Raw genomic sequence first — 22,537 nt, 5'->3', positions numbered from 1 at the left:
CCAAAATATAGGAAGAGTGACGAGGGAGACGGCTGCACCAACGGGATCCTTGAGCCCTGTCTCCAAAGCAGCGCCTTCTTGGTTGATTGACAACTTCCATAATCACTTAAGAGGGGGTTAAGTCTGGGTCTCCTTCCCAGAAGCCTTCGCTCCATCCTCAATCTGAGTCAGATTCCCCCTGTGGGCTTTCAGTTCCCCTGGCTGAGCTGAGCCTGGTGGTTTACTCCCTCTCTGGAGACAGGCACTGCCCTGGTCCCCGTCACCTCCCTGGGGCATGCCTCCTCTCGTGAATGAATGGTTGAGGCTTAGGGAGTGAGTGGGTAACAGCTTAGTCTCTGTTTGAGCATCTCCAACCACCAGGGAAGTCTCTGGGTGGCCAAGGCCAGGCCATTTCTGCAGGTTTGTTAGCTCTGCTGGGCGGGGCAGTGCAAAGCTACAGACAGTGGCTCGTGGCTCCGTGAGCGCCTGCAGGTGAGCTCCCAGGAGATTCCAGCCGCTGCTGGTCCTGAAACATCACCAACCTGACCGGTTTATTGTAAAGCAAACGGCAGAGACCAAACCATTTTGCCTAAACATCCTTTAGTATATGAGGGTGCTTCAGAAAACTCATGGGAAAATGGAATTAAAAGGAACTCTGCTGCAAAAAGTGTGTGAAATCCACGCATGGTTATCCCTTGCATTTTCCATATGAAGGCCTCTCTTAGGCATACAATGCAAAAAGTTTTTTGCACCAAAATAATCTTATCTTCTAATTCCATTTTCCCCAGACTCTTTGAAGTCTTCTCTCGAGAGGACTCTGACTCCCAGCACCTGACAAGACAGGACAGGTGCTGCTTCTCCGTAGGAGTCCAAAGGCCCCGCTGGGCCCGGCCCCGCTCACGCCCTGCTGGGCAAAGGAGGGAAAGCAAGCGCAGCCTGCCCGCCTTGGGAACGCCAGCAACAGGAAGGGAAACTCTGCCTCGCACGTGGACTTGAACGACAAGTTGTGAAGCCTGCAGCGTGGACAGCGGCTCCTGTGCGTGTGTGGGTGCGTGAGCCCCGAGGATGGAGCTGCTCACCTGGCTCATTTTCCTGGCCCACTGGGCAGTTACCAGCGCTGAATCAGGTAAGGCACTAGGAATGCCTGGGATGTCTTTGTTTTCTACACAATGAACTTGGTTGGAAGCCCTGACAGCTGGAAGTGGGAAATGCTACTAAAAATAGCCAGGCAGGGTGCTAGGAGGCAGGGTGGAGGCTGTGTTAGAACCCCAAGACTTTAAGTGGGGCGACGGCTGGCCAGGGGAGGGACGCTGACTTAGCTAAAGGGCGGGTGTGTAGGGCGGGTGTGTGAGAGCTAGCCAGGTGGTGGAGGCAGGAGGCGGCATTCAGCAAACACTGAGGGAAGCCCCTCTCTGTGCCAGGCGTGGTTCTTGGAGCCAGGGAGAGGGCAGAGAGTCCCAGAAAGCCACGTAAACTAGCACCATTCAGAGTGTTCCAGGGCTGATTAGCATATGAATAGGACGGGAGGAGGGAGTGCCGGGCAGAGGGGTGCTTAGAGGTAGCCAGGTAAATTGTTCCATCTCAGGTGGGCCCTGAAGCAGAGACAGAGTCCGAGCGCGCGCCCGCGAGCTCGTGCACGTCACTATCTAGGAAGAGCGTTCCAGAAAGAGGAGCAGCCCGTGCGGCTGCGGCAGAGAGGGCAGAAGGGACAGCAGGGTGGAGCCGGCGCCAGCGCACGACTCGCCTCGCAGATCATTTCAAGGACTCGGGCTTTTACCCGGAGTGACCCGGGCACCTTAGGCGGAGGGGCCGTGGCATCTGCCTGGGCTGTGGTGCTGGGAAGAGACCGTCCCGGGGTGAAGGCGGGGCGCCCGGCTCCGCTGCAACCTTCCTGGGCTTAGCCTTCAAGGCAGCCCCCGGCCGGGCAAGCCCGGATGAGAGGTCTTAACGATGAAGGGGAAGCCGCAGGCGCCCCGCGGAGGCGGCTGCCAGCCTCCGGCGTGGTGGGCGAAGCCCTGATTCTGGACAGATCTGCTGACGGATGGTGGGTGGGAGAGAATCGAGGGTGACGCCAGCGCTTGAGCAACCGGAAGGGAGGGGGCTGCCCCGCTGGGGTGGGGGTCGTGGAGGGGAGCAGCTCCGGAGGCTGGGGCCCCTGGCGGCTGCCCTGGTCGGTCCGCTTTCCCAGCCTCTGACCCCGAGCAAGGAGCTTCAGTAAGGGCTCTGCCTGCGTGGCTGGGCATCGTCCGAGGCCGGCGAGGAGGAGGACGGGCACTGGGCGGATGGGAGACCGCCGTGCAGTGCTTGGGGAGGACTCAGAGCCTCACGCTTCGACTTGGGTGCAAGGTTTCTCTGGGGAGAGCCCTGAGAGGGTGCGCTGTTCCCCGCGAGAGCACCCTGCTTGGGAGACGGCTGAGCCAGGCAGTCCTGAGACAGACACCCCGGTCCCCTGGGGCGCACTCCGCGATCTGACTGGGGGGTGGGGCATAATCGCTAGTCTTCCGCCCTCCTCCCCACCCACATCATATTTGCATTTGTTTTTTTGGAACTCCAAATGCTAATGGGCTCTCTCACCCCAGTCTGAGTGGTTAAATGGAAACTCTCCTCTCCCCAAATGCCCAGAGATGTTCACTGCAGTGTTGTTTACACTAATGACAAATTGGTAACACCAAGAATGGAATAGCTGAATAATGGCAGTATAACCACCTGGAGCACAAGTTCTCAGCCAACACAGCAAAATGAGCAATGAGGAGCATTTGGAAAGCACTTCTGATGTATCAGACGCTGCTAAAATTTGTGCAAACATCGTTTTTACGCAATACCCTACGGCAGCCTTGTGCAATACCATCATCTCCATTTTTCAGACAATAACCTGGAACTTCAGAGAAGTAACTAACTTCTCACAAGATTGCACATCTAATAAGTGTCTCAGTCTGGCCAGGAGCCCAGGTTGTCCAACGACACTCTGTTAACACTCTGCCAGGTAATAACAAACTAACCAAGCATTAAGGAAGACAGCCACGAAGGCAACCCTTGTGTGTCCAGCACTTATCCTGGGTCAGACTTGGTCTTTAGCAGCTCACATGTGCTGTCCTTTAAAAACTCATTTGAGAAATGAAAGGGGAAAAACTCATTTCCTTTTTCCAGTGCCTGTGATATTGGAATATGGGGTGTCATCCGATATCAGCACGTGCTTATTAATAAATTCCCAATATTAATAAGCCTGTGTGGGTTCTGCCTAATATTCAGAGAAGAATTCTGAATACTGGCATAAATGAACGAGGCAGCATGATACGTTTTAAGCTTTTATTCAGTGAGAGAAATGCAAATACGTAAGAGACTGAGGGCCCTATCTAAAGGAGAGAGAAATCTGGATTCATACCGAGTGCCAGGAGCCAGCCACGTGGAGGAGGATCTAGGCCAGGAAGCATGGGGCAGGTGGCCCAAAGGCCAGGTGCCCTGGAGGCGCAGGGGCAGCAGGGTCCCACACTGCCAAAAGGCCAAAAAGCCAAAAGAAGAGCCCAAGCCCACCGGGTCCCAGGCTTTTAATCCACTTCCAAAGGGGAGTGGGTAATTAGCCTGATTGGCAGGTGGGCACACAGGTGTGGCCAGGTAAGGGCAAGCGGTCACACAGAGTCACACGAAGGCGTGGTCTTCCAGTTCACACACCTGATCAACCTTATCCTGTATGCCTGCCTACAACACCTGTGAAGCGGGTCCTATTATTATCAGGCCTATGCTATAGAGGAGGAAGATGGGGCTCAGAGGGGCCCCAACACATGCGAGGATCCCACAGCTGGGAGCAGCCGGACAAGGTCATGCCCTGCTGCCCTCTTGGGAGCCTGGCTTTCATCAGCACTATTTTTTCTCTTTTCTCCAAGCTTGCTGGAAGGTACACATCCTGAGTTTTTAAAATGAAAGTAAATTTCGAGAGAACTCACAGCTCTTTGAAGATTTTTCAGAGTCTGTGTCTCTCCCTGGAGTGCACGAGGTCTCGAGACTGCCGGTCACAGGGCTGTCACCCCTGCCTGTGTCAGACTCCGAGGAGTCCCCTCCTCCTTCCTTGGCCTGGAGCTGGCTGGCTCCTACTCCTCCCACTCGGTGCCGCCTGTGCCGGGCAACCCTCCACTATTCTTCCAGATGCAGACAGACACGTTCTTCCAGCAGGGGTTAGCAGAGCAGCAAAACATTCCCCGCAAGGTCGGCCCAAGGCGAGGGAGGGAGCGGGATGGGCTGGGGCAGAGGTCACTTGTCCCTGCAGTGCAGCGGAGCTGTGGTTTGGGGAGCGGGCGGTCCCGGCTGCTGCAGGCTTGGGCCTCCCTGGCTGTGCTTTGACTCTGAGCTTACACTCAGGGAAACCTGCTTTAATACCCTCACCTGAGGAAGCAGAGCCTAGGGGCAGCGTGGCGCAGGGAATGGGAGAGAGAGAGATCTCTGGCTCACTCCCCATATGGCTGCAACAGCCAGGACTGGGCTGGGCTGAAGCCAGGAATCTGAAACTCCATTTCCAGGGGGGTGGCCAGGGCCACCATCTGCTGCTTCCCAGGCGCACCAGCAGGGAGCTGGATCGGAAGCAAAGATCTGCGCTCTGATGTGGGATGTGGGCGGCCCACGCAGCAGCAAAACCCGCCGCACCGCAACGCCTGTCCCTCCTTATCCTACACACGAGGAAACCGGGGCTCAGGAAAACTCTTCCTCAAGTTGCCACTGTGTGGAGGAGCCAGGATTCAAAATCACATTTCCCTGATCCAGATTTTGTGCACATCCTTTCAAAAGAAATAATTAATAGAGTCATGCTAATTTTTTTTATGTTATATATAACCAGGTCACATTGCTAACAGAGTAGAGAGTGCTCTGTGAGCCCTTCTGTTGTGACGTGAACTCTAGTGCTCAGTCTCCTCACCTGTAGAATGGGTACAATGGTAAATCTGTTTCATGTTGTCATGTTTGGTACAACATCTGCATCCAGTAGGTGCTAAATAAATGCAGGTGTCTATTATTTCTGACTATAAGCAAACTCACCTTCTAGCCATTTTAAGACTTTCTTGGGTTCTAGGAATGATTTTTTGGGAAACCCCCCCCATCACAAATCACTGTAAAAGCCCCCATGTCATATATGACTGACGAAATTTTTATGTTGCTTTTGAAAACACTGACTTTGATGGTGCAATGTTCGTTCTTCCTGCACCTTCGGAGCCAACGCTTCCTCCCCAGGTCTCAATCATGCCCATGGGCCCTGCGTCTGCTGTCCGCGCCCACAAGGGGGCCCTGTGACAACCGTTAGGTGATGGGGAGGAGGGCCAGGAGACCCTTTTGCTTGCCCTGGGATGTGAGTGGGGTTGAGTGCTCAGCATGAAAGCAAGGTGGCGCTGTGCCCAGCAGCCCTCCACCCAGATTTGGCCGGCGGGGAGACAGATGGCTGTGTTCTGCTTTGCATGCCTGCCCCTGCCTTGCGCTGCACCTACGGGGCGGAGACAGCAGCAGAGGGGCCACCGGGGCTGGCTGGGGCAGGACGCAGCCACTCCCACCCTCCGCCCACCCTCCCCTGAGCAGAGAGGAGGCCCTGCAGAACTGGCCTCCCACTTGCTCTGAGCTTGGTCAGTTGTCCCACGCGGTCTCATCCGGCTCCTGGCAAGAGGAGGATGGTGAGGAATGGGCAGAGCCACGTTGCCGGTGCCCTCATGGCGGCAGGCGGCAGGCGGCAGGCGGCTGGGCTGGAATGGAATTCCCACTGCACTTGACACCGGGTTTACTTATGGGCTCCATCCTTACTGCACAGTGAGTGGCGACCGTGAGTCAAGCTGAGTGCATGCCTTTGTGGAACGCATGAACGCTTTCTGAGTGTAAAATACTCTGCGGCAGGAATGATGGAGCCTGTTGATGTTGTAAGATCGGGGTGGGGGGGAGCAGTATCCACACCGTAAGGGGGAGGTGCCCCGTCCCTCCCGGCCTCAGTCCTGGCCCCAAGGTCATTGCAGGAACCGCGTGTAGCGTAAGCGGATTTTTCCCTACAAGCCCTTTCTCACTCAGGGTTTCGTCTGAGGCTCACAGGGAGGTGCGGCAGACGCCAACGTGCTCATGTTTAGCGAGGCCAAGCGGCTGGCCCCAAGTCCCCTGCCATCGCCGGCAGTGCCTGGATTAGAAGCCAGATCTCCCACTTCCCTCTCTGGGGTCCCAGGGCCCAGGCATGTACCATGACATGCTGACTGGAGCTTAATTCCTTTGCTGCAGTGCCTGGGCATTTTATTATGGATAAAACATGCATATTTTAACAGGCAGGCCAAGCCATAGGCACAGCACCATAGGGGCTACTGCTTTGGAGTCAGGGAGGCCTGGTTAGAGGCTCAGTTTCTTCATCTGTGAAATGGGTGTAAGAACCCGTCTCGCAGAAGGGCTGCAAGGGTGAAATGAAATACCAGGCAGAGGGCCAGCTGGCACTCTCTGGGCACCTGCTACTAGCCTCCTGGTCCCGTCCACAGGCGTCCTCCTTCCTTCACTGACTACCTGCAAGCCCTCCACATCCTGGGCAGGGGGGCAGGTGCTGAGGACACAGAAATGAACAAGATGGCTCTGTGCTCTCGTCAGCGCGTGGACAAGAAGGACGGATGACAGGCAAGGCAGCGAGACAGTTCAGGTATTAAAAAAAAAGTTTTTACTGGGGCCAGTGCTGTGGCTTAGTAGGTAAAACATCTGTCCGTGGCACTGGCATCCCATACGAGCACCGGTTTGGGTCCCGGCTGCTCCACTTCCGATCCAGCTCTCTGCTATGGCCTGGGAGAGCAGTGGAAGATGGCCCAAGTGGTTGGGCCCTGCACCCGTGTGGGAGACCCGGAGGAAGCTCCTGGCTCCGGGCTTCGGATCTTTGGCCCAGCCCTGGCTGTTGCGGTCATCTGGGGAATGAACCAGTGGGTGGAAGACCTCTCTCTCTTGTCTGTCTGTAACTCTGCTTCTCAAGTAAATAAGTAAATCTTTTTAAAATGAAGATAAAAATCTTTTTAAAAATAAAAAATGAAGATAAATTATTTAAAAATTTTATTGATTTCTCTTTACATTATTCGAATGGCAGAGAGAGAGAGAGAGCTCGATCTTCTATCCACTGGCTCATTCCCCAGATGCCCACAAACAGCCAGGGCTGGGCCACAGTCAAGCCAGGAACCCAGAACTCAATCCAGATCTCCCACCTGTGTGGCCACGACCCAAGTAGTTGAAGCCATCATCTGCTGTCTCCCAGGGTGCACATTAGCTGGGTCAGAAGCAGGGGACCTGCAACTTGAAGCAGGCACCTGGCTGTGGGATGCGGGTATCCCAGGTGGCATCATTTTTTAAAAAATTTATTTGATTGGCTGGCACCGCGGCTCACTAGGTTAATCCTCCGCCTAGCGGCGCCGGCACACCGGGTTCTGGTCCCGGTCGGGGCGCTGGATTCTGTCCTGGTTGCCCCTCTTCCAGGCCAGCTCTCTGCTGTGGCCCGGGAGTACAGTGGAGGATGGCCCAAGTGCTTGGGCCCTGCGCCCGCATGGGAGACCAGGAGAAGCACCTGGCTCCTGGCTTCGGATCAGCGCGGTGCGCCAGTTGCAGTGAGCTGGCCGCAGCGGCCATTGTGGGGTGAACCAACGGCAAAGGAAGACCTTTCTCTATCTCTCCCTCTCAATGTCCACTCTGCCTGTCAAAAAAAGAAAAGGAAAAAAAATTATTTTATTTATTTGAAAGAGTTACATAGAGAGGTAGAGACAGAGAGAGAGAAAGAGTCTTCCATCTGTTGGTTCACTCCCTAAATGGCCACAATGGCCAGAGCTGGGCCAATCAGAAGCCAGGAGCCAGGAGCTTCTTCTGGGTCTCCCATGTGGGTGCAGGGGCCCAAGGACTTGGGCCATCCTCCACTGCTTTCCCAGGCCATAGCAGAGAGCTGGATGGGAAGTGGCATAGCCTGGACTTGAACCAGTGTCCATATGGGATCCAAGTGCCATAGGCACAGGCTTAGCCCGCTATGCCACAGCACTGGCCCTGAGACCAGGTTTAGACCAAGAGAAGTGAACAAAAGCTGAGAGTGTCCAGGAGGAAGTCAGGGAGCGAGGGGCTGGGGCTGGGGGTGGGGCTGGGGTTGGTGCTGGCCTCTACCCGCGCGCCTGTCCCGCAGCCGCACTCCATGTCCTGTTGTGTAGCTGGGGTCCTGGCTCCCCCACGCGCCATACCAAAAGAAGCAGCCCAGACTCAGCTTCTGGCGGGAGAGAAGTGTTGACTGTTGGCTCTGAGTGACGCAGGAAGTGGTGCAGGAAGCGACAGCCATGGTGGACGGTGAGGAAATCCCCGGCCTCACCCTAATTTTAGCCAGAAGTGTAGGACGGAGGGCGGGGCCGCACCTGTGGAGCCCTCCTTCCAGTGGCCACTGGGACCGGCTGCACAGTGCAGGCACAGTGCAGGCTCTGTGCGGCGCTCGTGACGCGGCCACCGCCTCTCACCTCTTTCTCTGGATTCCTTTGCCTGCTCCACACCAGGAGGCTTCCAGTGTCTCCGTCTCCCTGGTTGGGAGCTGAGTCCAGGTTTGTGCCAGCGCTTCAGCCATCAGGACCAGGACCACTCCCAGCTGCTGGAGTGGCTACCCAAGGCCACGGTCACTTTTTTTTTTTTAACAGGCAGAGTTAGACAGTGAGAGAGAGAGAGAGAGAGAGAGAAAGAGAGAGAGAAAGGTCTTCCTTTTTCCATTGGTTCACTTCTCAAGTTGCTGCTACAGCCAGTGTGCTGCAGCCGGTGCACTGTGCCGATCTGAAGCCAGGAGCCAGGTGCTTCTCCTGGTCTCCCATGTGGGTGCAGGGCCCAAGCACCTAGGCCATCCTCCACTGCACTCCCGTGCCACAGGAGAGAGCTGGCCTGGAAGAGGGGCAACTGGGACAGAATCCGGTGCCCCGACCGGGACTAGAACCTGGGGTGCCAGCGCTGCAGGCGGAGGATTAGCCTAGTGAACCGTGGCACCAGCCAACTTTTTTAAAGATTGATTTTATTTATTTGAAAGTCAGAGTGACAGAGAGAGAGATGGAGAAATAGAAAGAGAGGTCTTCTGTCCACTGGTTCATTCCCAAATGGCCTAAATAGCTGGGGCTGGACCAGGTGGAAGCCAGGAGCCAGGGACTCCATCCAGGTCAGGGGTCATCTTCCGCTGCTTTCCCAGGTGCATTAGCAGGGAGCTGAATTGCAAGTGGAGGAGCCAGGGCTCAAACCAGTGCTCTGATACAGGATGCTGGCGTCACAGGTGGTGGCTTAGCTGGCTGCGCCACAGCGCCAGCCCTGGCTACGGTCATTACCAAGTGCTCGTGCATGAGAGACGCAAGCCACCTCTGCAGCGCAGCGCGGAGACAGCTCGCACGCGTTCCCCAGGGTTTCCCTGGGGTTACTTCCCAGGATCTGCCAGCCCATTGGTGTGAGGCCTTCTCCAGGGTCAGAGGTGGGCATGTATCCCCCTGGGTGCGACAGGATCTGCCTCCAACTGTGGGCTAGAGAAGTGACTTAGCTACCTGGGGTCACACACACGTTCGTGGCTCCAGAGCCCTGGTTTAACCTCCCACCTGGCCCGCCTCTGTTTTCCAGTGAGCGCGGCTGATGCCTTCTGCTGCTGCTGTGGACACAAGGCGTGTGATGGACAGGGCCCTGCCAGAGGCCATGGGCCAGGGACGGAGCTGAGCCTGTTCTCTGCTCTGTGCAGGTCTCCGCGGGGTCTCCCGCTCTGAACCCTTCCTTGCCCCTAAGCCTACCCCTCCCCCAGCCCATGGTCCGCCCAACTTCGTCCCCAGTGGGGCTCAGGTACGGAGGGGCTCTCTCCGCCTCCACAGGGCAGTTCTGGCACATCTCTGACCTGCACCTGGATCCCGACTACAAGGTCTCAGAAGACCCCCTCCAGGTGTGCCCGTCAGCCGGCTCCCAGCAGGTGCCCGACGCAGGCCCTTGGGGAGACTACCTCTGCGATTCGCCCTGGGCCCTCATCAACTCGTCCATCTACGCCATGAGGGACATCGCGCCGGAGCCTGACTTCATCCTGTGGACCGGGTGAGAGCAGCCCCGCCAGCAGCTCCCTGGGCGCCGCGTGCCAGCCCGTGCCTTGGCCTGCGTCTCCTCTCACCATCACGCCAGCCCCTCTGTCGAGACGAGGAGTTGTCTCACTTGCCCGGGGGCCCTGGCTGAGTCCCCAGACTGCCCTCATCCCCCTGTGTCAGCATCTCTGGGCACCTGGAGAACTCCTGCTCCCGGCTGGGGGTGGAGCCTGGAGCCGCCCCTACCCCCGGGGGGGATTCCCGGAGCGGGGGGGGGGGGGGGGGGGGGGCGCGGGGGGATCCATGTGTCCTGGCCAGTTCTGCTGTGCTCTAAATGCCCCGGAGAGAGTCCACGGTTTCCGCGTGGTCCCTTTCAGTGCCCCCATCCAAGTCCTTTGCCTTCGCCTTCCCTCGTCACTCAGGCGTCACCTCACCCCCTCGCTCTGGCCGTGGCCTGTTCCACGCACAGCCCTGGGGTAGACACTGGGGGCTGAGATGGGGGGGCTCACGGTGTGTGGGTGGTGCAAACGAGCACGTTACCAGTTACTTTCCAGTGAGGAGGGAGGGTCCCTGGTGGGAGTGGGAGCTCCTCAGGACCCCTGACTCCATCTGGCAGGACTGGAGGGCTTCCTGCAGGAAGTGGGACGCCAGGGGAGCTGGGAGGAAGGCTGGAAGGAACTCTGACTTGTGCTCCTTCTGCCGGCCTCCATGATTGCTTCTGGAAGGCAGATGAGGCCTGTGATGCCTCTGTCTCTCATTGTGACGGGAGCGACCAGAAACGACGCTCAGGTGGACCCCGTAGTTGGCAAGGGGAGGGGCAAAATTGGACGCTGAAGAAATGTGACCGGGTCTCAGGCGGGGCGTGGTCAGGTCTGGCTTCCCTGGGCTCGGGAGTCAGTGGGAGATGACAGTGAGCCTTAGTCCATGACCTTGACCTTGGGCACAGGCTCTCTCCAGGGCTCTTGCTAGGGGAGCCCCTGATTTCTGGACAAGGGCCTTGGAAGAACCTGTAGCATTCCACAAGGCATGGTCCTTCTGGGAGAGGCTGTGCGGAATTCATGGTCCTTTCGCAGGTGCAGTTTTTCTTGGAAATCTCTAGGGCCTTGCTCACGTGTGTGGCAGTGGACAAGGTGGGGTCGGACCTTTTGTAATTCTTCAATTATAAGGAGGTCTGACTTGCCAGAGACAGCTGCAACCCAGTGGATAACCTATCAAAACTGAATGTGTTTGCTATCACACAAAATTGCATCCTCCAAACCAGAAAATGAACATGGGAATTGGTTCCCGTCTTGGGGGTACTTGGCCGTCCCTGAGGAGGCCTCTGGGTAAACAGCGCCCTCTGCTGGTGAGGTATTGCAGACACTGGGGCATAATAGATGTGGGCAGAGACTCCGTCAGATCTCACCCCACCCCTTTCTGGTTGTATACACTCAGGCACAATGCCCCACCTTCCAGTTCCTTGGTTTCTTTATCTGTCCAGTGGGCCCACGTTGTAGGATTATTAAAGGGAACACGCCAGTTGAAATGGCTACAACACACGGCAGGTGGCCGGCACAGGGGAAGCCAGGGAGCTCTGAGTCTCGTTCAGTATTCACTTCCCGGGACGAGCGTCTGGGCAGCAGGGGCCTCACGAGTTGGGCTGTCTGGACTTCTAGCCACCCCCAAACCCCACCTGCCACACGCCCCTTCCCTTGCTCCCTCACCTCGCTGGGCATCGCTAAGGTGAATCCAAGAACTCGGGTCAGTTGAATGGCGACAGAATGACCCAGGGACAGGTCGTGAGCCTGCCCTGGAGTGCTGAACGCCACACCCTGAAGCCAGCTCCAGACTCCTCGGGACGCGTGGGGAAAGGAGAATGCAGAGCTGGCTGCTCACCCTGGGTTCCTGGGGGACTTGCAGAGGGGATGGACCTCCAGGGCTTTCCTCGCTGAATAGCCATGACACGTGTCAGCTACGACCACCGCGCTTTGTATGTGTAATCTCTGCTACTGATGCCTCTCAACACTCACGGAGTAGGTGCCTTACTGTCTCTGCTCTACAAATGAGCTAACAGAACCTCAGAGAGGTTAATAACCGGCCCAGGGATGCACAGCAGGCAAATAGCACAGCCTGCTCTTGAGCTCTGTCCTGCCTGGTCAGTCCCCTCCAGTGGACATCTGAGACCCAGTCCACAGGCCTGCTCCTCCCTGCACGGCTGTCCCCTGTTCTTCCCATGCCCACCCCAACCGGCTCTGTGGTGTCTTGCAGTGACGACACGCCCCACGTGCCGGATGAGCGCCTGGGTGAGGCGGCTGTGCTAAGAATCGTGGATCAGCTGACCACGCTCATCAGACAGGTCTTTCCAGGTAAGACTCTGCCACCGAACCGGGGCAGTGTCCGGCACATGGGTGACAAGGGCAGCGGGATCTGGACCTTCAGCCACCAGCAGCAAAAGCCAGCTGCCGGCCAGGTTCTATACGGGCGGGTGCAAGGCCTGTGGCCGCACACAGAGCCCTGTTGAAGGGACTGTCTGACGTCTCACTGCCTGACCTGCCCCAGGCCTTCCTCCAGCTGTCTGCAGTCAGCCACGGCCATCACCCCTGGGTGAGTCCCACGTGGACTCACACGCAGCCCTGTGTCCTCACTGGCCCTGGAGTTGGCACCCCCCCCACCAGCCCTCCGACCATCCCAGCTGCCAGGGCCTCTGAGAGATGAGGCTCAGGTGCCGCCTCCCGGTACTTCCAAGGCCCCCAGAGCCTGGCGGGGCCGGCAGGGACTGAGAGTGAGCGAGGCAGCAGCCCCGCGGGGTGCGGCAGGGACAGGAGGGCTCCCGGGCCCCGTCTAATGGCCCTTGAGCATATGCATATTTGAATGCTTATCGTGGAACTGCTGCGTGTAAAGGTGTTAGGGCCCAGCTACAGGATACTGACGGTCACCACCCCTAGCAGCAGCAGCTCTGGATGGAGGCACTGCTCTAAGGCTGTCACTGGCTGGAGCTCATTACCGTTGAGGATTCTAGAGAGAGGGGCTGTTACCATCTCAAGTTTCCCAACGAGGAACGTGAGCTTTGGGCTCCAAGTCAGTGGCAAGATCCTGCTTGGGACTCGGCTCTTCTCCTCCACTCCCACCACCACCTGCCCTCAACGAGGTCCGTGATGCCTGGATGCGACCCGTGTATCTGCCCCGCCCCAGCCCAGCCCAACACCCTGGCACCTGCTCGTCTTCCAGAGGTGGCCACTTCAGGTCACACCGGGACAGCCCCCCTCACCCCAACGAGAGGCCCTGTGAGTCCCCACGAGTAGATCAGAAGCAGAGCCAGTGGGATCCAAACCTGGCCCTGACCTTGGGCACGGGGCTTCTGGAACACAAGTGAACCAATGGGTAAGAAGATGCTTCAGGGCTGGCGCCGCGGCTCACTAGGCTAATCCTCCGGCTTGCGGCGCCAGCACACCAGGTTCTAGTCCCGGTCGGGGCGCCGGATTCTGTCCCGGTTGCCCCTCTTCCAGGCCAGCTCTCTGCTGTGGCCAGGGAGTGCAGTGGAGGATGGCCCAGGTGCTTGGGCCCTGCACCCCATGGGAGACCAGGAGAAGCACCTGGCTCCTGGCTCCTGCCTTCGGATAAGCGTGGTGTGCCGGCCGTGGCGGCCATTGGAGGGTGAACCAACGGCAAAAGGAAGACCTTTGTCTCTCTCTCACTGTCCACTCTGCCTGTCAAAAAAAAAAAAAAAAAAAAAAAAAAAAAAAGAAGAAGAAGATGCTTCACTGCCCATGGTTTAACAACCAGACGCAAGCTCTAGGTGGTGCTGCTGATGCCACATGTGGGCGTGGCTGGAACTTCCAACAGCCAGGGTGCCCTTGGATGTGAGCTATAGTGTTATTTCGTGTGTGGCTCGGACAACAGCGCCGCTGGTTGCAGATGGACACAGCACGTTCTCCCGGCCACATTTTTAGAGAGGTTAGAATGAGACCAGGAAAAGCACCTGGCTCCTGGCTCCTGCCATCGGATCAGCGCAGCGCGCCGGCCGCGCCGGCCATTGGAGGGTGAACCAACGGCAAAGGAAGACCTTTCTCTCTGTCTCTCTCTCTCACTGTCCACTCTGCCTGTCAAAAAAAAAAAAAAAAAAAAAAGAATGAGAACAAACCGGAGCAGCTGAAAGGAGCTCTTCTCTTCCAGGAACGAGAAGAGCAGAAAACACTTTGCAGATACGGAAGCAAAAGTACAGCGGCTTGCTGGAGGAAGAGACTTGAACTTGAGATTTTGTTTAGAAGAACTGTTTGCTAATCAAACAAAATATTTTCATTTTATTTGTATGGCAGAGAGACCCAGAGAGAGAGGGAGAGAGGGAGAGAGATCTTCCATCAGCTGGTTCACTTCCCACATGCCCATAACAGGTGGGGCTGGGCCAGGCTAATGCCAGGAGCTGGGAACCCAGTCTGGGTCTCTCTGTCCTGTGGAGGGACCCAAGTACTGAGCCATCGCCACTGCCTCCCAGGGTGCGCATTAGCAGGGAGCTGGGTTGGAATCGGCGCAGCTGGGACCCTAACCAGGCCCTTGAATAGAAGGATGTGGGTGTCCCAGGTGTTGACTTCCGCCGCTGTGCCCAACGCCCACCCTGCACATACTTTCTGGGCACCTCCCGCTGGCCAGCACAGAGCAGAAAACCAAAGCGGGCACGGGCTGTTCAGGAGGAGGAAGTGAGACTGCCCCACACCTCCTGGCTGCATCCGCAGGCCGCTCCTCAGCGAGGCCTGTCCCCTGACCCCTGCTCCCTGCTCTATGGTGACAGCCCTCACACTGCAAGTACTGGACACCTGTCAGCCCGCTGCACAGGGGGTCTAGGGGCTGAGGGCCGGGCTCCCAGCACCCCGCACTGTCTGTTGACTGCTCCAGTCAGTGAAATTCCTAAGGAGTGAACCAGACCCCTTCCCCGGCAATGACACGGCCGTGGGATTGACGAGCACGGAGCCCAGTCGGTTTCCAGTGGCTGATCAAGCTCCGAGCCATGCGGGCCTGCTGGTTTCCCGGTCTCACATCCCACGCTGTCACCGGGGAATGTTCTGCTGGGAGTGGCCTTAGGGGCGGGGCCACAGACCTCACTGCTCTTCTCCCAGGTCTGAGCCAAGTTCAGTGAGATCCTAAGGAACACGGGTTGCTGCTGATCTTTGTATCTTCCCCATCGGCACTGATGGCAGCCAGCGGCCAGCCAAACAGGACCAGTCCCCCCGAGGGCGCCCGAGCGCATGCGTTGTCCCACTCCTCCTTTTCTTCCCAGATACGAAAGTCTACGCTGCTTTGGGGAATCACGACTTCCACCCCAAAAACCAGTTTCCAGCCGGGAGCAACGAGATCTACAATCAGGTGGCAGAGCTGTGGAGCCCCTGGCTCAGCAACCAGTCCATCACTCTCTTCCGAAAAGGTACCGGCACCCCTGGCCACTCAGCCAGGCACTCGCTGGAGGCCAGAGTCTCACTTCACTTCCTCCCCAGACTGCCTGAACAGGCACACTGACTTTATCCCCACTGTACAGCAATGGAGACCTAGGCGTGGAAGGTGCCAAGTCACTTGGCCAGAAGAGGCAGACTCCAAGGCCCCCCAGCATGTCCTGGGAGCCGGGCCCCGCCCCGCCCGGGGGCCAGCCTCTGGGCAGTAACCTAGGCAGGAGTAGGAAGCTTCCATTTAGGCCAGACTTGACCCTTACCCATACCATGGAGGGTGGCGGGGCCTGTCGCATGCCTTGGAGGATGTGTAGCTGCACGCCTGGCCTCTGCCCACTAGATGGCAGTAACGCTCCCAACAATGTCTCCAGATGCAGTTCTCTGGGGGGCAGCACCCTGTGCCTGAGAGCACCCCGTGGGGGGGGGGGGGGGGCAGAGACACAGTTTAGCCCAAGGTGGCCCCCAACTCGGCTGGCTTCCCTTTTCTCGGTCTCCTGCTGCTGGGACTCCCCACTGCTGGAACCCAACCCCAAGCCTGTGGATTGGGTCCACACGGACCAGCTCCTGGGGCAGAGATGGGCAAACACCCATCACTGTTGTGCCCACTGCACAGATGAGGAGACTGAGGTGCACAGAGCTATGTCACTTTTCCAAGTTGCACAGCTAACGAGTGACAGAGCCAGGACAGGAACCCAGGCATGCTGGCTCCAGATGCCCCTAGCTCACCCTCTATGAGTGAGGCGGAGCAGGCAGAGCTGACCGCGGCCAGAGTCAGTGCCCCCTTCAGATCCTCTCTGGCTGTGACACCCTAGGTGCCTTCTACTCGGAGAAGCTGCCGCGAGCGGGCAGCGCTGGGCAGGTGGTGGTTCTCAACACCAACCTCTACTACAGCGACAACCGGCAGACGGCCGGCATGGCGGACCCCGGCCAGCAGTTCCAGTGGCTGGAGGCAGTGCTGACGAGTGCAGCCCAAGCCGGGGAGATGGTAAGGGCGCCTCAATGTCCTCCGCCCGTCCCCCACCCCGATGCTATAGCGCAATGCATCTGCCCCCAGCCTCACCGGGAGGGGCATCCTCCACGCTCAACCTTGTGGGCTGGGACCCCAGGCCCACTGCCAAGGCCCCTGAGGCTCATGAGGAGCTGAGATGGTGCCAGCCAGGCCACCCCGTGAGCGAGGGAGCGGACATCAGAGCCCTCGTCCCCAGACAGCATATCCGGCGCCCTTCTCACTGCAGCCCACGGCCCGCCCTTGACGTGTCCGCCTAGCCTGTGGGCAGACGGCTGCTCAAGGGCTGGCCCAAGACCTCCCGCGCCTGTGTCCTGCCTGCCCAGCACCCCGCCCCCTCCCTGCCAGCACCAAGCACCTCGCGCAGCGCTGTCCATGGGTGACCTCACTCCGGTCTCAAAACCAATGCCAGGGAGGCACCATGGCTGATGCCTAGCGAGGTGGCAGCCAGCTGGGGTCCAAGCCGCAGTTTGACCCCAAAGGTCATGCTCTTCTCCCTGCCCCCATCCCACCTCCTGCAATGGTGGCCGAGCGCCCAGGGATCGGAAGTTGAGGGCCACAGAGGCACGTCACCATGTAGCAAAGGCAGCCTGGCCATGCAAGGGTGGATGTGGGCATCCCCGGGCTCTCCACCGGGACAACACCTTTGAAAGATTAGGAAGGCTTCATGGAGGCAATGAGTGAGCTGGGTTTTTGGGTTTTCTAAATTTATTTATTTCAAAGGCAGAGCTTATGTATATATAGAAAGATATCCTCCATCTGCTGGTTCACTCCACAAATGGCTACAACAGCTGGGGCTGGCCCAGGAGCCTGGAACTCCATCCGGGTCTCCCACATGACAGCCAGGGGTTCAAGGACTTGGGCCATCTTCTATTGCATTCCCAGGTACATTAGTAGGGAGCTGGATTGGAAGTGGAGCAGCCGCGACTCGAACCTGCACCCATATGGGATGTAGGCATCACGGGCAGCAGCTTAATGTGCTACACCACAACAGCGGCGCCATCTGTGCTAGGTTCTGAATTAGGGTCAGGCTTACAGATGTGAGAGTGAGGAGGGCACTCCAGGGGGCAGGCACAGCACAAAGGCACAGGTGCGGGAAGGCAGGTGTGCGGCACCTTTACTGCTGGCCATGGAGACGCCTCCATGTGCCTGGAGAGGAACTTCAGGGAGGACCTATACGTGTGTCTGTGTGCCTGCCTCTGGGGAGAGGGGGCAGCTTTGCTTTTTCAAAGATTTGTTTATTTGAAAGGTAGAATGAGAGAGAGAGAGAGAGAGCGTGCGAGCTTCCGTCTGCTGGTTCATCCCCAAATGGCTATAATGGCCAGGCAGGCCAGGCAGAAGCTAGGAACCTAGAACTCCATCCGGGTCTCCCACATGGGTGCAGGGATCCAAGCACTTGGGCCATCTTCCACTGCTTCCCCCGGCCCTTAGCAGGGAGCTGCATGGGAAGTGGAGCAGTGGGTACTGAACTGGCACTCATGTGTGATGCTGGCATTGTAAGTGGCAGCTTAACCGGCTGCGCCACAGCACCGGCCCCCAGAGGCTGGTTTTGGGAGAAACTGGAGGAGGTGGCTCTGAGCCACTCGAGGACACCCCTTCCTTGCAGGTGTACATCATTGGCCACGTGCCCCCAGGGTTCTTTGAGAAGACGCGGGACAAGGCGTGGTTCCGGGCCAGCTTCAACGAGCAGTACCTGGAGCTGGTCCGGAAGTACCACCACGTCATCGCTGGGCAGTTCTTCGGGCACCACCACACCGACAGCTTCCGGATGTTCTATGATGACGCAGGTGCACAAGCAAGCCGGGGCCAGGGGCGCGGGGCGGGAGGTGGGCGGCTACCAGCAGCTCTTGCTCAGCTCCTCTCTCTCCCCTCTGGAAGGCACCCCCATCAGCGTCATGTTCCTTGCACCTGGAGTCACTCCGTGGAAAACCACATTGCCTGGAGTGGTCAACGGCGCCAACAATCCCGGCATCCGGGTGTTTGAGTACGACCGAGCCACGCTGCGCCTGCAGGTCAGCGGCCTGGGTCCGGGTGGAGGGGCTGCCTGTATCACTCCCACTCCTGACTCAGCTTTGACTGCCCCGGCTGACTGCTCAGCTTCCGGGAGATGAAGTTCGGTTTAGAACCCGGCCATCAAGTAAGGTCAATTCTCCCTGTCCCTGGGTCACTGTCACAGCCGCCTGGCTGGTCTCCCTGCCTCCAGCCCTGCCCTGCACGGCCCCTCTGCTGCACACTACAGATGGGCTTCATCTTTCTAAAGCACTGCTTTTATCTTGTCTCTCTCCCTGCTCGAAGACCTTCAATAGCTCCCTAGTGCCCTCACCGTACAATCTCCCTGGCCTGCTATTCAAGGCTTTCCCTGCATTGACGTCAGCCCCTTGCCCGCCTCTGCCCATGCACCAGCCAGGCTCCGGCAACCCCTTACCTTGTAGCATGTGCTGGAGACTGTTGCAATGACAAGGTAACACAGGGCCTGCCTGCCTGCCTTCTACAAAGTGTACCTGCCATGTGCCAGGAGATCCAGAAGTGAACAACACAAAGTGCCCCCTCTCCTGGAGCTGGCGTTCCTACAGGGAGACACTCAGACGTCGAGCTGAGCTGGGTGGCTCAGGGAGAAGAGCTAAGGGCTGGGAGACGGGGCGGGGAAGGCTACGGGAGGCTGTGCTGTGCTCCACAGGTAGACAGGGACAGTGGGTTCTGCGTGAACTGGGGGGCTGCCTGGGGAAGGCAGCAGGGACGCAGGTCCAAGGCCCCGAGGTGCGCTATGCTTGGCGCAGCAGGGGAAGGCAAGGTGTGGGGCAGGTGCAGCGGAAGGGACTAGAGAACCGGACAGGACACCCCGGCCATGGCCGGGGCTCTGGATCTGGGGGCAGCGGCATGGACATTCTGACTTACAATGTCACACGCTTGCCCGCTGCCAACATGGCTGAGAGCCGGGGCGGCCTGGGACTGGGTGGTGTGGGGGATGGTGAGAAGCTCCGATTCTGATGTGTTCTGCAGGCGGAGCGCCGGGATGGGCGCTGGGGACACTGACAGGGCTCGAGGAGGGTTCCACGGCTTCGGGCCTGAGCAGTGGAGATGGGGTGATGGCGGGGGGCTGACCCGGTTTTGGAGGGGGGTTCAGAAGTGTGGCTGTGGGTCTGTTAACTCTGAGAAGGCTGATGACACACACGTGAGCTGGAGCCCGAGTTCCAGAAAGAGGTGGGTGTGGAGACTTCAGCGGGGGGTGCAGAGAGGACACACAAGGCCAAGGACAGGCCAAGCTACCCCAGCGCCTGGATTCTAGGGAGTAAACGCAGATAAGACGGCTGCGGCTGTTTACGGGAGCACGGGCCCTGTCCGCCCGGCCGGCCAATCAGAGAACCTGAGCAGCGGTCTCTTGGCTAAGCCCCCACCCCTAACCCCACCTTGTGGGGCTCACAGCCTTCTCGGGGTGGGGGGAGCCAGACCTGGGCCTGAGTCCTGGCTCCACCACTCATAAGCTTTTTGACCGCTCTGTGCCTCACTGCTTCCGTCTATAAAATGGGAGCATTAGCTCCTCACGGGCAGCTCCTCCCACCCCACCTCTAGCGACCTGAAACAGGTCCACAAGTTCAGCTTGCAGTGTTGGACCCACAAACCCTTCGGCTTCCAGTCCTGAAGGAGCACCTGTCCTCAGACCCTACGGCCCTGCTGGCCTGTGTGTCAGGTCCAGATGTCAGCATGGCACGGATCTAATTTTCACAACTCTGGGAGGTGGCTGATGTCAGCCTTTTACACCATGGGTGGGTGGGGGGGATTGGTCCCTGGAGGTGCGGGCCCCCTCCCAAGGCTGCCCAACTGGGAGGCGGCAGAGCTGAGCTATAGAACCGCCTTTCCGCCCCACTGCTCTTTTGTCTGTGAAATTGAGAGGCAGAGGCAGCTCCCCCTGCTCGTGTACTCTTCAAAGGCCTGCATGAGCCAGGGCTGGGCCAGGGCCAGGGCCAGGGGCCCGAGCCAGGAACTAAATCCACATCTCCCCCGGGAGGCGGCAGGCACCCAGTCACTTGGGCCATCACTGCTGCCACCCAGGGTCTGCACTGCAGGAAGCTGGCGTCTGGAGCCGCAGCGGGGTGTGGAACCCGGGCCCTGGGGGGGCAGGCGGGCGTCTGACCAGTGTCTCAGCCACTGGGCTCAGCGCTGCTGCAGCTGTGGAGTCGTGGTGCAAGGCTCTTCTGCCTCCATGCGGGCTTGCGCCTGGATTTTCTCTGGCATGTTTTGCCCTCAGTGGCATCTACCAAAAGGAATCCTGGCTGTTCTGATGGGAGTCAAAGCTTTCTCCAATGTTGCTAAGAGCCATGGGCCAAGAGCGCTTTCTGGCATCTGTCCAGAACCCAGGGACCCCTGTCATGACACTCGATTGGAGACACAGCAATTAGCGAGTTTCTTTCCAATTCTTTTTTTTTAATTTTTAAAATTTTTTTATTTTTTGACAGGCAGAGTGGACAGTGAGAAAGAGAGACAGAGAGAAAGGTCTTCTTTTGCCGTTGGTTCACCCTCCAATGGCCGCCGCAGCCAGCGCGCTGTGGCCGGTGCACCACGCTGATCCTATGGCAGGAGCCAGGTGCTTCTCCTGGTCTCCCATGGGGTGCAGGGCCCAAGCACTTGGACCATCCTCCACTGCACTCCCTGGCCACAGCAGAGAGCTGGCCTGGAAGAGGGGCAACCGGGACAGAATCCAGCGCCCCGACCGGGACTAGAACCCGGTGTGCCGGCGCCGCTAGGCGGAGGATTAGCCTAGTGAGCCGAGGCGCCGGCCTCCAATTCGTTTTAAATTTAGAATTGGGGCAAAGGAGCAAAGCCATACGGGGCGCTCTAAGAGCCGGTGACCAGCCGGGGCCTCGCCTTTCTCCAGGCCCTGGCTTGGCCCCCAGGCCATCGCTAGGCTAGGCTAGGCTAGACTGGGGGCTGCCCTTCCCGAGCCTGCCTCCGACGCCTGCTTCCCGGGGTGTCTGCACTGCACAGGGGCGTGGGCAAGTTACTGAGAGCCTCAGCGGGGACCTCCCTGTCATCCAGGCAGCCCTCACGGTCCACCCTGCTCCTCCTGCAATCCACGCAGGACGCATGAATGGTATCCATTCACCCTGAGAATATTTATTGGGGCATCTTCCATGTGCCCAAGGACTAAACGCTAAACGCACCGGAAGTGGAGCAAGCGACCCCAGTCCCAGCTCACCTCTGCAACTCAGCTCCCCTAAGGCCCTGGCCAAGTGAATTAACTTGCTTTTGGCCTCCTGTTTCCTTATCTGTGCAGTGGGGTTCATAGAATTGCCAGAGACAGTCGGGGAATATGCTAAATAAACCCTATAGGTCACAGCTGGGGCTACAGAGAATGGGGGTGGGGCGAGTGCAAGGTGCGGCGGGGCGGGGCGGACAGCTGCTCACTGACCGCGCCCCCTCCAGGACATGGTGACCTACTTCCTGAACCTGAGCCTGGCCAACGAGCAGGGACAGCCGCGCTGGGGGCTGGAGTACCGGCTGACCGAGGCCTACGGGGTGCCCGACGCCAGCGCCCGCTCCATGCACAGCGTACTGGGCCACATCGCCAGTGACCAGGGCGTGCGGCAGCGTTACTACCTCTACAACTCGGTCAGCTACGATGATCGGCCCTGCGACGAAGCCTGCCGCGCCGAACACGTGTGTGCCATAAACCACGTGGCCTTCGAGGCCTACAGCGCCTGCCTGCGCGCCGCCGCGGGAGCTGCGCCCGCGCCCGCGTTCTCGCGCCTGTGGGCCGCGCTGCTGGGCCTGCGTTTGCTCTTTCTTTGGTGACCTTGGGCGCCACCGGGGCTCGGCTTCGTCCCGGTGACGTGCAGCAGTGTCACCCCCATTTTCCTCTGGGGGTGAGGAGGGGACAGTAGCCGGAGCAGACACAAAGCCCCAGGGACCCTTCCAGAGACACATTTCCTTCTTAAGCTTCATGTTGTGCCCGCAAAGCAAAACCTGCGTCTTATCCTGCGAGTTGTCCGTCCTAAGACATAAAGGATGTCGAAACGAACTCCCTTGCAGTTCCGGCGCGCCTTTCGGGGCCCACCGGCCGGGGCCCCCTGCGCTCCTGGGGGCAGCCCTGGCTCGGGCCCCAGTTGGGGGCGCGCGGG

General features: G+C 58.6%; 1 protein-coding gene across 4 annotated transcripts; it reads left to right on the top strand.

Annotated features, from left to right (window-relative positions):
- Nucleotides 1–878: 878 nt before the first annotated feature.
- SMPDL3B (sphingomyelin phosphodiesterase acid like 3B) lies at nt 879–22,437 on the top strand. Of its 4 annotated transcripts, none has more exons than XM_070078994.1 (8): nt 879–1,105; nt 9,804–10,017; nt 12,249–12,346; nt 15,253–15,396; nt 16,228–16,400; nt 18,028–18,208; nt 18,300–18,433; nt 21,843–22,437. In XM_070078994.1, exons 1-8 carry the CDS (start codon nt 1,045–1,047, stop codon nt 22,209–22,211), a joined length of 1,374 nt encoding a protein of 457 aa, XP_069935095.1. In that variant the 5' UTR covers nt 879–1,044; the 3' UTR covers nt 22,212–22,437. The 4 variants fall into 4 exon arrangements, with proteins under 4 accessions (XP_069935095.1, XP_069935096.1, XP_069935098.1 ...); XM_070078995.1 differs by lacking the exon at nt 879–1,105 and adding an exon at nt 5,495–5,624; XM_070078997.1 differs by lacking the exon at nt 879–1,105 and adding an exon at nt 5,625–5,757.
- Nucleotides 22,438–22,537: the final 100 nt, after the last annotated feature.

This window comes from Oryctolagus cuniculus, chromosome 7 (genome assembly GCF_964237555.1).
Source record: "Oryctolagus cuniculus chromosome 7, mOryCun1.1, whole genome shotgun sequence".
Taxonomy (NCBI): Eukaryota; Metazoa; Chordata; class Mammalia; order Lagomorpha; family Leporidae; genus Oryctolagus; species Oryctolagus cuniculus.
This window is presented reverse-complemented; position numbering and strand designations above follow the sequence as displayed.

What these genes read in the sequence shown, in the direction of transcription:
- SMPDL3B (XM_070078994.1), top strand. Translation starts at nt 1,045, where the DNA reads ATGGAGCTGCTCACCTGGCTCATTTTCCTGGCCCACTGGGCAGTTACC. An exon ending in CAGCCCAAGCCGGGGAGATG is followed by an intron (nt 16,401 to 18,027) that starts GTAAGGGCGCCT and finishes CCTTCCTTGCAG; the next exon opens with GTGTACATCATTGGCCACGT. An exon ending in GATGTTCTATGATGACGCAG is followed by an intron (nt 18,209 to 18,299) that starts GTGCACAAGCAA and finishes CCCCTCTGGAAG; the next exon opens with GCACCCCCATCAGCGTCATG.